Source organism: Dendrobates tinctorius, unplaced genomic scaffold (genome assembly GCF_039654945.1).
Source record: "Dendrobates tinctorius isolate UK_male_01 unplaced genomic scaffold, ASM3965494v1 ptg000147l, whole genome shotgun sequence".
Lineage (NCBI taxonomy): Eukaryota > Metazoa > Chordata > Amphibia > Anura > Dendrobatidae > Dendrobates > Dendrobates tinctorius.
Genome location: NW_027361814.1, coordinates 17,643,437 through 17,659,641, shown reverse-complemented (window position 1 = coordinate 17,659,641; position 16,205 = coordinate 17,643,437). Strand labels below are relative to the sequence as shown.

At 43.6% G+C, this 16,205-nt stretch overlaps 1 protein-coding gene across 2 annotated transcripts in view; it reads right to left on the bottom strand.

Annotated features, from left to right (window-relative positions):
• SLK (STE20 like kinase) overlaps nt 1-16,205 on the bottom strand; it is a 68,373-nt gene that overhangs the window by 34,149 nt on the left and 18,019 nt on the right. For both annotated transcript variants that reach the window (XM_073546493.1, XM_073546494.1), the window contains exons 2-6: nt 4,841-5,005; nt 2,534-2,582; nt 2,130-2,279; nt 1,630-1,702; nt 175-369 (exon numbers count right to left, since the gene is read on the bottom strand). In XM_073546493.1, coding sequence (XP_073402594.1) covers nt 175-369; nt 1,630-1,702; nt 2,130-2,279; nt 2,534-2,582; nt 4,841-5,005 — 632 coding nt within the window. The remainder of the gene's footprint in view (nt 1-174; nt 370-1,629; nt 1,703-2,129; nt 2,280-2,533; nt 2,583-4,840; nt 5,006-16,205) is intronic.

Genomic DNA, 16,205 nt, shown 5'->3' with positions numbered 1-16,205 from the left:
TCAGTCGGGCTTCCTGGAGGTCGGACCCCCATTGATCATCAGGTGGTGTCATGACATTCCTTACTCACATGGGAATGCCCCTAAACCTTTTACATAAAGGAAACACTAAAGAGCAGCGCAGGTTTCTGGAGGTATAGAGCAAGTATAGACTTACGTATGAGAGGATGCACTTACCATCTTGATGGCTGCGCTAATGTTGGTGGCTCTGATTTTGCAATCTTTAACAAGACACGCATAGGATTTAATTCGTGATGCGGAGGCTCAATCTGAGCCATCTCGATTAAAGTCACGCCGAGAGACCAAACATCAGCTTTGAAGTCGTACGGCTTGTCTTTAGAGGTCTCACACATCACCACTTCTGGAGCCATCCTAATGAAAGAAAAGGAGATGAATATATCAGGTCGCAGCACAAAATAACAACCTGGTGACATATATGGCAAGAGGTGACGAATGCTACAACTACAGGACCATGCACATGCATATTCCCCAACAGTGAAGAGACTTATGTAGATTCATGGCATATCCACAGGAAACACAATAACTGTCTGACAGATGGTGATCCCAACTTTTTGAGAATGGGGGCTTTCCCAATCTCTGGACCACCTGACAACACAACCTCAATGTAGAGAATTAATGTAAAAGGTTGCTGCGCACGTGTGTTAATCGTCTATGGGAACGAGGAGGGTAGTACTGGTCCCCTTAAATGGGTTCTCCAAGAATATAACAAAATGGTACCCGTCATAATGACGTGTCAGGACGGACTGCAGTTTGAAGACACACTCCTCCCGAGTCCTCTGTCTCAACAGACATAGGAGTTGTTTTGTAAGCACATATACCGGTGAGATGCCAGAGAAGGGACAAGAGAAGAAATAAATCTTCACCCTGGCTGACTGAGTAAGAAAGATTTTTTTTCTCCAGTCTCAGTGCTCCATGTGCAGTCAATCTAGGAGAAGATAAACTTAGTCTCCTGTCACAGCCCTTCTCCGGCACCTAACCGGTATATGTGCTTACAATACAGCTCCTTTGTCAGTTGAGACACAAGTTTTGGGAATTGTATTTCTTCAGGCTGCAACCAGTCCTGACAATTGACTAGGACACGCTGCCATTCAAATTATGTGACAAAGGCCATTTTATTACATTCTTGGAGAAACGTGTTAAAGAGACCACCTGAGTATTGAGTCTTACAGGAAATGCCCCAAAAGGATAAAAAGTGTGCAAGAACAAAAAAAAAAAAAAAAAATGCTCTTGCAAGAATGACCTAGATGAGGTAGCTACCGTATAAGTAAATGTCTGATACTTTAATCAGCCTTGCTACAGTCAGAAACTCATGTATAGACAGCTTTTTTTGAGGGTGGTTGCCCCTCATCAGTGTAGAACAGGATCTGGATGACTGAGTGTGACACCCATTGGGAAAGTTCTGGTTCTCAATAAGAAATACTCAATTGATGTCCTAACTGGTTATATGGAACTGAGCTGCAATCCCAAACACAACCTTTCAATAAGAGGGGTGCTGTTTCTGAACCTTTTTTAATCCTGTGCAACCTTTCTAGGACATGCGGATTTTAATGGTTGTATGCACAACAAATTTCAGCACCTACGGAAGGAATGAAATCTTCACAATACACATACCAGTATGGCGTGCCGATGAAGGAGTCTCTTCTCTGTATCGTTCTGGTGTTCTTTGCAGACACTCCAAAGTCAGCTATAAAGGAAATAGGGAAGCCATGTATGGCACCGTTACCATATAATAAATGGTTTCTTTCTTTGGGATTACTTGAAAAAGAACCAAGTCCACAAATCAAACACGGTAACTTCAGGTCAGGTCAACTGGTATTGTTGCCGGGCCGCCCTTTTTTTTTTGGAATATCCACAGCCACTTTTTAGAAAAGTCTTCCAAAACTTCGGTGCAAGTACACCTTGTCCCAAATTTTGCGACTTTTTGATGCCAGAAAATTGGAGTAGAGGGAATGACAACTTCCTTGTCTTTAATTTATGAACAAGTCTACATGTAAGAAATTCACCAATATTAAAGCCTGAATAGGACAGTGACGTCCATCTCGGCTTTTATTAAAAGTGTGGGTCGATGCAGAAGAGCGCACTAGTAATTGTGTCCTGTGAAGAGCACTCACCCAGTTTCACGTCACCGTCAAGTGTCAGGAGGATGTTTCCCGCTTTAAGATCTCGATGGATAATTTTGTTATCGTGCAGATAGACCAAGGCTTCCAGGGTCTGCTTACACACCACCCGGATCTGAGGCTCTGTTAATGGGCGCTCCAGCTCTGCAGGCACAAATCAGAAAAAACAATGTGCAACAGGCTCTGAATTGAAGACTAGCATAACCTTATAGGGGATATTTAAAAATAAAGCACTCTATGCTTAGACCCCCAGCAACAACATCTGGCCCTTTAGGGTGAATTTCCGCGTAGCGGCGCTGCATGAAGTTCTGCAGATCTGTCTGTATTGTTCTGCATCTGCCCACATGTGGGTCGCTCTATGCAGTCACTCAATGATGGGTGAAGGAAATGAGACTTACCCAGCATTACGGCATCTACGGCTCCCCCAGCACAAAACTCTATAAGAATCTGTCAAGAAAACAAAGTGGTGAATGAGCAACGCCATCCAATAGGAGAAACCATGGTTCAGACTAAAAGTGAAGCTTGCACACAGACCGGATGATAAAAGAACATCTTAAAGGGGTCTTCCACTACTATTTTGTGCTCTTCTTCTATATGTCTTAACTCTTCATAACTATCACTTTTCTATTATAATTTTGTTACCTGCGATTCTACTAAGAGAGCATCTCGGTGTGGGCCCCATAATCCATTGATGAAATGCGGGCACTGATTCCGGTCCGTTACGTCTGATCCAGCCTTCATCTGGGACACAGGATTCGGATGGAATCGGAAGGGCACATCACTCTGTTCCCGATGGGGGTGAAATGTCTTGGTGTACAACGCAGATCAATCTTGACAGATCCTGCTGATGCTTTAGAGTGCCCTGAGATGTGCTCGCCATTAGAAAGCACACAGCAGCCATCTGCGCTCCTAAGAATCAGCAGGCTTACTTGATAGACTTCAATGTCCTCTGCACTGACATTGCCGATGCTTTAGAGTGCCGGTCCCTTTAATTGACAAGCTCTGAGATGTGCTTGCCATATAGAAAGTACACAGCAGCCATCTGCGCTCTAAGAATCAGCCAGCTTACTTGAAAGACTTCAATGTCCTCTGCACTGACATTGCCGATGCTTTAGAGTGCCGGTCCCTTTAATTGACAAGCTCTGAGATGTGCTTGCCATATAGAAAGCACACAGCAGCCATCTGCGCTCTAAGAATCAGCCAGCTTAGTTGATAGACTTCCATGTCCACTGCACTGACCCTGCCAATGCTTTAGAGTGCCGGTCCCTTTAATTGACAAGCTCTGAAATGTGCTTGCCATTAGAAAGCACATTGCAGCATCGCACTCCAAAGAAACAGCAGGCTTAGTTGATAGACTTCAATGTCCTCTGCACTGACCCTGCCGATGCTTTAGAGTGCCGGTCCCTTTAATTGACAAGCTCTGAGATGTCCTTGCCATTAGAAAGCACATTGCAGCAACTGCGCTACAAAGCGTCGCCGGTGTCAGTCTGCACCACGTATCAGCAAGCTTAGTTGATAAACTTCATTGCCCTCTGCACTAACCCTGCGATGCTTTGGAGCGCAGGTGCTGCAATGTACTTTCTAATAACGCACACATCACGGTGCCTGTAAATTGAAGGGGCGGGCTCTCTAAAGCAGCATGCAGAGAACAATAAAGTCAGTGATCTGAGCTGCGTGCTCAGACATCCTATCACTCATTTTAAAGGCAGGTCTGCTCCATCTGGAGCAGAGTCGCATGCTATACTCATCCCACCCGGATCCTGTGCCAAGATGAGGGGCAGGTTGGACGTAACAGGGAAGGAGTAGAGCCTGCATGTCAACGATGGATCACGTGATCCACACAGAGATGAACTCATAATAGAAGTATATTAGAAAAGTGATTGTTATGAAGACTTGGCACATATGAAACAGTAGTGGAAACCCCTTTAAACATTTCTATAACTTTTATTTAAGTCACTATTTCTAAGTTCAGCACCCCTGCAAGCCCCAACCAATGCAGGCCCAACAATCTAGATAAAAGAGCACCACTGATCCTAATGATGCTGTGAGTCTGTGCTGCCGGACCAACCCAACCCACTGCGGTGTATGAAGAGGAAGCCCGTCTTTTTACCCTACGCCTTTTATAATGGGTGTGTTGGATGTGTTAGATGCTTTGTTCACTAGAACATCAGTGGTTTACACCATATACGGCAGCTGCTTATCCTACTTCACCATAGCAAATAGGATGGCATGCTTCTGGAGAGGTCGTGGCAGAAAGCCATCCATCAGCCAAAATCCGATTCTCTCGGATCAGATATATTTGGAGGATCTCACTGGTGCTGTGCCCGCTCGGCTGCTTGCATAGGGAGACATCTCACCATTTAAGTCCTGTGGTGGTCGTCCTGCCCAAACGCTGGCATAAAAACATACATAAACCGACTGTATGATTTGTATGGGTCGCGCAAAAGAATTAAACGGGCTAGTCAAAATGAGAAAAAAATGGCTGCATTCTTCCCAATCCAGCGCCACACCTCTCACACCATATCAGACACATCCTGTAAGGAAGACATTTTTTTTTCTACTTCCCTTTGTGAAAATTCTCCAGTGAGAAAAAGCAAAGCTCGATGTTCATTGACGAGAAAGGATCAGGATCTGCAGATGACAAGCTGACCTTGGAAGACGCAGAGGGGGCCGTCACACAGAAGGACAGAAGCAGATCCACCTACCCAAAGATTATTCTCATAGTAAAAGGCATCCAGCAGCTTCACGATATGTGGATGGTCGCAGGAGGCCAGGATGTCAATCTCCACCATATAATCTTCAAGTTCATCTTCAGATTTGGTATCGATGACCTTCGCAGCGGCCAATATACCGGTTTCTTTATTCTGGGCCTAAAAGAAAAAATAAATAAAAGTAAAAATAAAGTAAGAACAAACGTCAGATACTCATGACTCAGAAACTGCATTACGATCTACTTTGACGTTCACACCCAGAGGACGAGGCACAAGTGTTTGTGTAGTAAAGCCAACGTACTTCTCATCCACCTCACCCACCTCCAGATCCGCCACTCAACAATCCCAAACACGACCTTTCTTGCACCAGATCATTGCCTCTCGGCGCTCCCAGCTCACCCCAAACACATCACGAGGCGACATCACAGAGCCGACTTATCAGATTACATACCGCCATGCCTGGCAACCATGATGATTCATAGTGTAATCTCTCTCTTACTGAGGATCTGTCAGCTCCATGGACAAAACTATTTTAGTCGATGCTTCATTAAAGGACACGTTCCCGCATCCAGAGCACCTAACACAATAATAACCGGAGCTACATCATGCCAGTGTGTGGCCCTGCAGGCAAATTTCCTTCTATCTGCCCAAGAATGGCTGTGCCAGAGGTTGCTACTGCGCCCGGGTGAGTGATGGGCCCACCGATGCCAGAGCGAATTTCAACTGGATGTGCGTCCTCAGTTACACATTCATCTGAAGCGTATTGCGGCACAGAGACCCATCAGGTCCATGCGCTGCAATACATGCTGCCAGGCAATCAGGGCCCAGCAGCTGATGTTGGCGTGCACGTGATTTGGGGCGCATGGCAGTGACACCACGCGCTTCCGTCGTTTGCACGCTGAAGTCAGCTTCAGAAGAAAACACCACGAGTCGGGGGACAGGAGGGAAGACGAGTAGAATCATTTTTTTCCCATGCATTATAGAACAGCAGCAGAATGGGAAACATATATACTAGGATGGGGGAACATATACACCAGGATGGGAAACATATACACCAGGATGGGGAATAAACCGTATATACCAGGATGGGGGTTATATATATATATATATATATATATATATACCGTGGGGCAAAAAAGTATTTAGTCAGTCAGCAATAGTGCAAGTTCCACCACTTAAAAAGATGAGAGGCGTCTGTAATTTACATCATAGGTAGACCTCAACTATGGGAGACAAACTGAGAAAAAAAAATCCAGAAAATCACATTGTCTGTTTTTTTTTCATTTTATTTGCATATTATGGTGGAAAATAAGTATTTGGTCAGAAACAAAATTTCATCTCAATACTTTGTGATATATCCTTTGTTGGCAATGACAGAGGTCAAACGTTTTCTGTAAGTCTTCACAAGGTTGCCACACACTGTTGTTGGTATGTTGGCCCATTCCTCCATGCAGATCTCCTCTAGAGCAGTGATGTTTTTGGCTTTTCGCTTGGCAACACGGACTTTCAACTCCCTCCAAAGGTTTTCTATAGGGTTGAGATCTGGAGACTGGCTAGGCCACTCCAGGACCTTGAAATGCTTCTTACGAAGCCACTCCTTCGTTGCCCTGGCGGTGTGCTTTGGATCATTGTCATGTTGAAAGACCCAGCCACGTTTCATATTCAATACCCTTGCTGATGGAAGGAGGTTTGCACTCAAAATCTCACGATACATGGCCCCATTCATTCTTTCATGTACCTGGATCAGTCGTCCTGGCCCCTTTGCAGAGAAACAGCCCCAAAGCATGATGTTTCCACCACCATGCTTTACAGTAGGTATGGTGTTTGATGGATGCAACTCAGTATTCTTTTTCCTCCAAACACGACAAGTTGTGTTTCTACCAAACAGTTCCAGTTTGGTTTCATCAGACCATAGGACATTCTCCCAAAACTCCTCTGGATCATCCAAATGCTCTCTAGCAAACTTCAGACGGGCCCGGACATGTACAGGCTTAAGCAGTGGGACACGTCTGGCACTGCAGGATCTGAGTCCATGGTGGCGTAGTGTGTTACTTATGGTAGGCCTTGTTACATTGGTCCCAGCTCTCTGCAGTTCATTCACTAGGTCCCCCCGCGTGGTTCTGGGATTTTTGCTCACCGTTCTTGTGATCATTCTGACCCCACGGGGTGGGATTTTGCGTGGAGCACCAGATCGAGGGAGATTATCAGTGGTCTTGTATGTCTTCCATTTTCTAATTATTGCTCCCACAGTTGATTTCTTCACTCCAAGCTGGTTGGCTATTGCAGATTCAGTCTTCCCAGCCTGGTGCAGGGCTACAATTTTGTTTCTGGTGTCCTTTGACAGCTCTTTGGTCTTCACCATAGTGGAGTTTGGAGTCAGACTGTTTGAGGGTGTGCACAGGTGTCTTTTTATACTGATAACAAGTTTAAACAGGTGCCATTACTACATGTAATGAGTGGAGGAAAGAGGAGACTCTTAAAGAAGAAGTTACAGGTCTGTGAGAGCCAGAAATCTTGATTGCTTGTTTCTGACCAAATACTTATTTTCCACCATAATATGCAAATAAAATGAAAAAACAGACAATGTGATTTTCTGGATTTTTTTTTCTCAGTTTGTCTCCCATAGTTGAGGTCTACCTATGATGTAAATTACAGACGCCTCTCATCTTTTTAAGTGGTGGAACTTGCACTATTGCTGACTGACTAAATACTTTTTTTCCCCACTGTATATGTGTGTATATATATATATATATATATATATATATATAAAAAGCTCAAAGTGTGTATGTATGCGTGTATGTATGTCCAGGATTGGCATCCGCACCGTCGCAGCTACAGCCTCAAAATTTGGCACAGTCACACGTCTGGACCCCGAGAGCATCCTAGGCTATGTTGTGAGGCAAAATTTTAACCCTGCGCGTTCCAATTCACCAAACAATTTTGCCCCTATATACATACTGGGGAAAAAGTGTGCGCGCGTCAAGCCCCGCCCCTCATTATGATGTCATAATGCCCATATTTGCATACTGGGGAAGCAGTGTGTGCGTATCAAGCCCCGCCCCTCATTGTGATGTCACAATGGTTGCCATGGCGACGCTGATGTCATCATAGGTTGCAAGCCCTGCCGCCGCTCATTATGATGTCATAATGGTTGACTATGGGATGGAGGATGTGTATGACGGGTATATGGGCACGGGACTATGGGATGGCGGATATGTACGTATATGGGCATGGGACTATGGGATGGCGGATATGTATGACGGGTATATGGGCACGGGACTATGAGATGGCGGATATGTATGATGCGTATATGGGCACGGGACTATGGGATGGCGGATATGTATGATGGGTATATGGGCACGGGCCTATGGGATGGAGGATATGTATGATTGGTATATGGGCACGGGACTATGGGATGGAGGATGTGTGATGGGTATATGGGCACGGGACTATGGGATGGCGAATATGTACGTATATGGGCATGGGACTATGGGATGGAGGATATGTATGACGGGTATATGGGCACGGGACTATGGGATGGCGGATATGTATGACGGGTATATGGGCACGGGACTATGGGATGGCGGATATGTATGACGGGTATATGGGCACGGGACTATGGGATGGCGGATATGTATGACGGGTATATGGGCACGGGACTATGAGATGGCGGATATGTATGATTGGTATATGGGCACGGGACTATGGGATGGAGGATGTGTGATGGGTATATGGGCACGGGACTATGGGATGGAGGATAATTATAATTTGTTATAACTAACCACAGTTAGTTACTATGCCCGAGCAGCGTCGGGCTCTTCAGCTAGTATATATTATATAAAAACGACCAGCACCTCCTAGTGTGAACACGTGCAAGCTGCAAAAACTGCACAATATAGAGAAAAGGCATACAGCAGCACAAGTGCATGAATCTAGGCCATGTGAAAACAGAAAAACATTAAAACCATTCAATTTAGATAATAATCCTCAAAAATATTTTTTTTTCAAAAAAATTTTTTTTTTTTTACTTACAGTAAGATGAAAATGAAGGTTCTTAGTGCACAAATTGGCCAATTCATGTAAGCCCATCAACCACGGCAAGGTGGCCTCCCCCTGATGGGTCCCTGCTCTACCGCACCTAAGCCACTTCTGGGCCACCAGCCTACAATTTTAGACAAACATGTCACTACCGGGCTAAGCCTACAATTTATGGGCAGGTAGAGCTAATTGCGGCCACCTGCAAGGCCAATGGGAGGGGTGCAAGATCAGACTGGAGGCAGCTAGCATCCAGCAACTAAATAGACAAAAAAAGTGACGTTTGTCCAAAATTGTAGGCTGGTGGCCCAGAAGTGGCTTATGTATGGTAGAGCAGGGACCCATCAGGGGGAGGTCACCTTGCCATGGTTGATGGGCTTACATGAATTGGCCAATTTGTGCACTAAGAACCTTCATTTTCATCTTACTGTAAGTAAAAAAAATTTTTTTTAAATATTTTTGAGGATTATTATCTAAATTGAATGGTTTTAATGTTTTTCTGTGTTCTCACATGGCCTAGATTCATGCACATGTGCTGCTGCATGCTTTTTTTCTCTCTCTCTCTAATATATATATATATATATATATATATATATATATATATATATACACACATACTGTATACACACACATACACCAGGATGGGGAACGTACCGTATATACCAAGTTGCGGAATATTTATACCTGGATCTGTCCGCTGTATAAAAAAATAAGGGAGTATCTTTTCTTATTGTGCCGCCCCTCTGTTACACCTCCTGGAAATGGACGGGAACATTTCTCCTATTCTCCTTGCAGCAATATATCTCTCGATATGTAAATGTAGAGGAATGTCCTGCTCCTGAATTCACGGGACGCCCGTCTGACGGCAGCACACGCTGCATCCCCCATCAGGACATCCTACTGTATTCTTCACGTCTTCCTGTCAATCACCTCCGACCACAAAAGCCGGAGGTTGTGATCCCACTGAACGCACATTAGTAAAAGGAGCGGTGCTATTCTCAGAGATCGGACGAGACGTCTTCTATATACTCACATCTTCTTCTATTGACCACATCTTTACATGTGGTCTTCCCACGGTCGGCCGCACAGTGATTGATGGCGTCCCGTGTACCGCCGAAAATCAGACAACTGATGACAGTGCTCATAGCGGCTACTCTCCAGAGGACGGTGCGCAACTGTGAAGGGTTAGGGATCATTCAAGGGTCCAATTTTTAAACATACGAGAAAAGCGGAGCAATTATTCCGATCGGAGGGAAGACAGGTGAAGAAGGAGGACCAGATTCGACGCCGGACCAGGACACCACAAACTGAATTGCTCCTCTTGAGTTAGAAGGCCTGTGTCTTCACTGACAAGCCCAGTGATCGAGGCGTCCTGTCGCTATTTCAGCATGCAGATACCTTTCTCTCCACCGGTATCATCTGTGGGGGACAGTCGGAAGACCCAAATACTAGTTCGATGGTTGGCACAATATGTATGAGTGGCCTTTACAGTCCTTGTGGCGTCCCAAGAGACGGCCCCTCTATGACTACCACCTACGCTGGCCATTACAGAAGGATATATATGAGAAGCATAGAATCTAGATCTCGTGAGGCTGGACAGACATCTGTCTGAGATGGTTTAGTGAATCCTACATTGAGCAGGGGGTTGGACATTATGACCCTGGAGGAAACCCCATTTACATGCATTAGATGGGGAGAAGTTTGCAGATTTCCAAAGCCAAAAATCCATTTAAAAATGTGAAGCCGACTTGTCCAAGAATCAGAGTATTCTGCTTTATTAGTGCTGACACAGAGTGCAGTAATGTCATCATCACTATACATCGCACAGCCTGATGACTCATGTACAGGATGGACGATTTCCTCACACTGAGCATCTACAATGCTTCGGGCCTCAAGATGAAGTCATGTCTGAAAAACTAACGCAGAGATGACGGCCGGGGAAGGGTCTGCGCCCTAAAGGCGTGTACACGTACATAGCAACACAACCTGGACCAACAGCAGCCACCTCTAGACTCTCCCACTGTGTCAGATCCAGGGAGGAATCAAACAGAAAAATTGGTGCAAATTACATTTCTTTTTTAGCACAAAAAGGAGAAAAATGTGCAAAAAAAAAAAAAAAGTAACATTTGTGTTCCCTCGTAATGGCCCCGTTTCCTGGATAAGGGGTATGGATTCCTTGTCCTAAGACAGTAAAGATATGTTTCCACGGTCAGGATTCCTTCAGGATTTTCTGCGGATTGGACGCTGTGTACCGCCGCAGTGTTTATAATCCGCAGCGTCCAGATGTTACAGCATAGTGGAGGGGATTTTAGCGTGCACGGCCGCATCCGACGGCCCTGCGTTGTCAGACATGAGGCGCGTTTTTATAGACCGCAGCACGTCTATTTATCTTCCGTCTCCGCAAGGTAAATAACCCAGTCTATGTATGTGATGCGGCGATTCCGGAATCACCGCGCGTACAACAGGGGGCAGCGCGGGGTATCTGCTGCGTCCAAAACGCAGGGATTCCAGCCCGTGGAAACATACCCTAAGTTATCCCCTATCCATAGGGGGTCCGACCAATCTAGACAATGGGGTCCTGCTGAAAAAAGTCGGCTATTTACATCATTCCCATAAACAACAAATGGGGACAAGGTCCCTGTGCATCTCCGCTGCCTGTCAGAAGGGGCGCTGTAGAGCTGACTTCAGAGGTTCAAAAGCTCCATTCTTGGGACCATTGGGGGTCCTAAAGATGGGGGATAGTCTACTATCGTGGTAAAAAAAAAATTAAATGGATTTTCTGGGACTTTAAAATATTTTTTGGATAGGTCATCAACATCGTACAGGTGGGGGTCCGACACCCAGAAACTATTACATGGTTGATTGAAGATGCCGCACCACAGCAGGAGCGTCAGATCTCTATACAGTGCAGGCAGCAATGAGGACAGCGATGTGAATGGATGCAAAGCCCTGGATTATGATGGCGCTATATAAGCGAATAGATGACAGCTTGCAGTACCACTCATGGACACTACACCCTGTATGGCGCTGTATGGCTCAATATCAGATCAGTGGATTGATTGGGCTGATCGCAAGACCCTCGATAGGTCCAATCAATCTCCTTATCTGATATTGTTGAGCTTTCCTAAGGATAGGTCATCAATATTAGAAAGTATTGTAAAACCTCTTGGAAGGGTCATTGCCCAGCACATGACTAAAAGTAACACACAGCAGATAACGTGCACCGAGCTGTTTGGGCAGGTGTCATGGCAGCTGGCACTATACGGACACAGCAAGACACTACAAATACTACTGTTTGCTAGTGAACGCTTCCTATGGAGATAGCAAAACATGGCGGCCGACGCGCCAATAAAAACAAAGGACTGATTCGCTTTCACACCATCTCCACACTAATTGCATGTAAACGACACATTCTCCATTAAGGGGAAAACGTCCTTAGAAAATTACCCGTTTACATCAGGTTTTTGTGTTTTATATATCATGATCTTGATTTGAAAAAAAAAAAAGTATTCTTTCACACTGCTTTTTAGACTTTTTATACTTCCTGTCCCTTTTCAGCAGTTTCATTATCATCAGAGGCAGGATTACAATGACTGATAACACCTCTATACATGGCTGATGACACAGGCTCCACCAATCATTATAGATGTCACAGCTCACCTGCTCCCCCTTCTTTTCACAATGTCTTTTGCACACGCTCATTAGATGCTTCAATACAAAATACAGGCTCTGATTCAGACTATTGCTGCTATTGTGCCAGTGAAAGTGAGACTATGGATTCTTCACTGTAAGAGCAGTGATATTATGGATTCTTTACTTTAAGTGCAGTGAGACTATGGGTTCTTTACTGTAAGGGCAGTGAGACTAGAGATTCTTTACTGTAAGAGCAGCGAGACTATGGATAATTTACTGTAAGAGCAGTGAGACTATGGATTCTTTACTGTAAATGATACTATGGATTCTTTACTGTAAGAGCAGCGAGACTATGGATTATTTACTGTAAGGGCAGTGAGACTATGGATTCTTTACTGTAAGTGCAGTGAGACTATATATGCTTTACTGTAATAGCAGTGAGACTATGGATTCTTCACTGTAAGAGCAGTGAGACTATGGATTCTTTACTGTAAGAGCAGTGAGATTGTGCATTTTCTATTGTAAGGGCAGTGAGCGTATGGATGCTTTACTGTAAGAGCAGTGAGACTATGGATTATTTACTGTAAGAGCAGTAAGATTATGGATCCTTTATTGTAAGGGCAGCGACACTATGGATGCTTTACTGTAAGAGCAGGAACAAACTGTGGAGGAAATCTGCACAATAGGGTCTTATCCGATGGATAAAAAAACTAATCCATTCAGATTGCACTAACCTGATAGGTCATATAGATCTTATTGAGGAAATCAGCAGCAGCAGATCCACGAGACCGCAAGTGACCGTATCAGATATGACTAAATAAAGGGTTTGTGGATGTAATGCGCTCTGCTGAAATCGATGTAGAATCAGGATATCCAGATAAAAGAAAGTGGTTTATAAAATGTGTTTCAAAGTTCAAATGACTTCTTCCTCAGGACATAACCACATGTATACCTGTGGTTATGCCCTGAGGATAAACAACTTTCTTTTATCTGGATATCCTTATTCGCCATCGATTTTGGCAGCACGGATTACATCCACAAACTTTATTTCGTCATTACTGTAAGAGAAGTGAGACTAAGGATTATTTACTGTAAGAGCAGTGAGACTATGGATTATTCGATGTAACAACAGTGAGGCTATAGATGCTTTACTGTAAGAGCTGTGAGACTATAAATGCTTTACTGTAAGAGCAGGGAGACTGGATTTTTTTGATGTAAGGGCAGTGAGACTATGGATTCTTTACTGTAAGAGCAGTGAGACTATGGATTCTTTACTATAAGTGATACTATGGATTCTTTACTATAAGGGCAGTGAGACTATAGATTATTTACTGTAAGAGCAGCGAGACTATGGATTATTTACTGTAAGAGCAGTGAGACTATGGATTTACTGTAAGTGATACTATGGATTCTTTACTGTAAGGGCAGTGAGACTATGGATTCTTTACTGTAAGTGCAGTGAGACTATATATATTTTACTGTAATAGCAGTGAGACTATGGATTCTTTACTGTAGTAGCAGTGAGACTATGGATTCTTTACTGTAATAGCAGTGAGACTATGGATTCTTTACTGTAATAGCAGTGAGACTATGGATTCTTTACTGTAAGGGCAGTGAGACTATGGATTCTTTACTGTAAGGGAAGTGAGACTATGGATTCTTTACTGTAAGGGCAGTGAGACTATGGATTCTTTACTGTAAGGGAAGTGAGACTATATATGTTTTACTGTAATAGCAGTGAGACTATGGATTCTTTACTGTAAGGGCAGTGAGACTATGGATTATTTACTGTAAGGGCAGTGAGACTATGGATTCTTTACTGTAAGAGCAGTGAGACTATGGATTCTTTAATGTAAGGGAAGTGAGACTATATATGTTTTACTGTAATAGCAGTGAGACTATGGATTCTTTACTGTAAGGGCAGTGAGACTATGGATTATTTACTGTAAGGGCAGTGAGACTATGGATTCTTTACTGTAAGAGCAGTGAGACTATAGATTCTTTACTGTAAGGGCAGTGAGACTATGGATTCTTTACTGTAAGGGCAGTGAGACTATGGATTCTTTACTGTAAGAGCAGTGAAACTATGGATTCTTTACTGTAAGGGCAGTGAGACTATGGATTATTTACTGTAAGGGCAGTGAGACTGTATTCTTTACTGTAGGAGCAGTGAGACTATGGATTCTTTACTGTAAGGGCAGTGAGACTACGGATTCTTTACTGTAAGGGCAGTGAGACTATGTATATTCTTTACTGTAAGAGCAGTGAGACTGGATTCTTTACTGTAAGGGCAGTGAGACTATGGATTCTTTACTGTAAGAGTAGTGAGACTATGGATTCTTTACCGTAAGAGAAGTGAGACTACGGATTCTTTACTGTAAGGGCAGTGAGACTACAGATTATTTACTGTAAGAGCAGTGAGACTACACATTATTTACTGTAAGAGCAGTGAGACTATGGATTCTTTACTGTAAGAGTAGTGAGACTATGGATTCTTTACTGTAAGAGCAGTGAGAATATGGATTCTTTACTGTAAGAGCAGTGAGACTATGGATTCTTTACTGTAAGGGCAGTGAGACTATGGATTCTTTACTGTAAGGGCAGTGAGACTATGGATTCTTTACTGTAAGGGCAGTGAGACTATAGATTATTTACTGTAAGAGCAGTGAGACTATGGATTATTTACTGTAAGAGCAGTGAGACTATGGATTTACTTTAAGTGATACTATGGATTCTTTACTGTAAGGGCAGTGAGACTATGGATTCTTTACTGTAAGTGCAGTGAGACTATATATGTTTTACTGTAATAGCAGTGAGACTATGGATTCTTTACTGTAGTAGCAGTGAGACTATGGATTCTTTACTTTAAGAGCAGTGAGACTATGGATTCTTTACTGTAAGGGCAGTGAGACTATGGATTCTTTACTGTAAGGGCAGTGAGACTATGGATTCTTTACTGTAAGGGAAGTGAGACTATATATGTTTTACTGTAATAGCAGTGAGACTATGGATTCTTTACTGTAGTAGCAGTGAGACTATGGATTCTTTACTTTAAGAGCAGTGAGACTATGGATTCTTTACTGTAAGGGCAGTGAGACTATGGATTCTTTACTGTAAGGGCAGTGAGACTATGGATTCTTTACTGTAAGGGAAGTGAGACTATATATGTTTTACTGTAATAGCAGTGAGACTATGGATTCTTTACTGTAAGGGCAGTGAGACTATGGATTATTTACTGTAAGGGCAGTGAGACTATGGATTCTTTACTGTAAGAGCAGTGAGACTATGGATTCTTTACTGTAAGGGAAGTGAGACTATATATGTTTTACTGTAATAGCAGTGAGACTATGGATTCTTTACTGTAAGGGCAGTGAGACTATGGATTATTTACTGTAAGGGCAGTGAGACTATGGATTCTTTACTGTAAGAGCAGTGAGACTATAGATTCTTTACTGTAAGGGCAGTGAGACTATGGATTCTTTACTGTAAGGGCAGTGAGACTATGGATTCTTTACTGTAAGGGCAGTGAGACTATGGATTCTTTACTGTAAGGGCAGTGAGACTGTATTCTTTACTGTAGGAGCAGTGAGACTATGGATTCTTTACTGTAAGGGCAGAGAGACTATGGATTCTTTACTGTAAGGGCAGTGAGACTATGGATTCTTTACTGTAAGGGCAGTGAGACTATGTA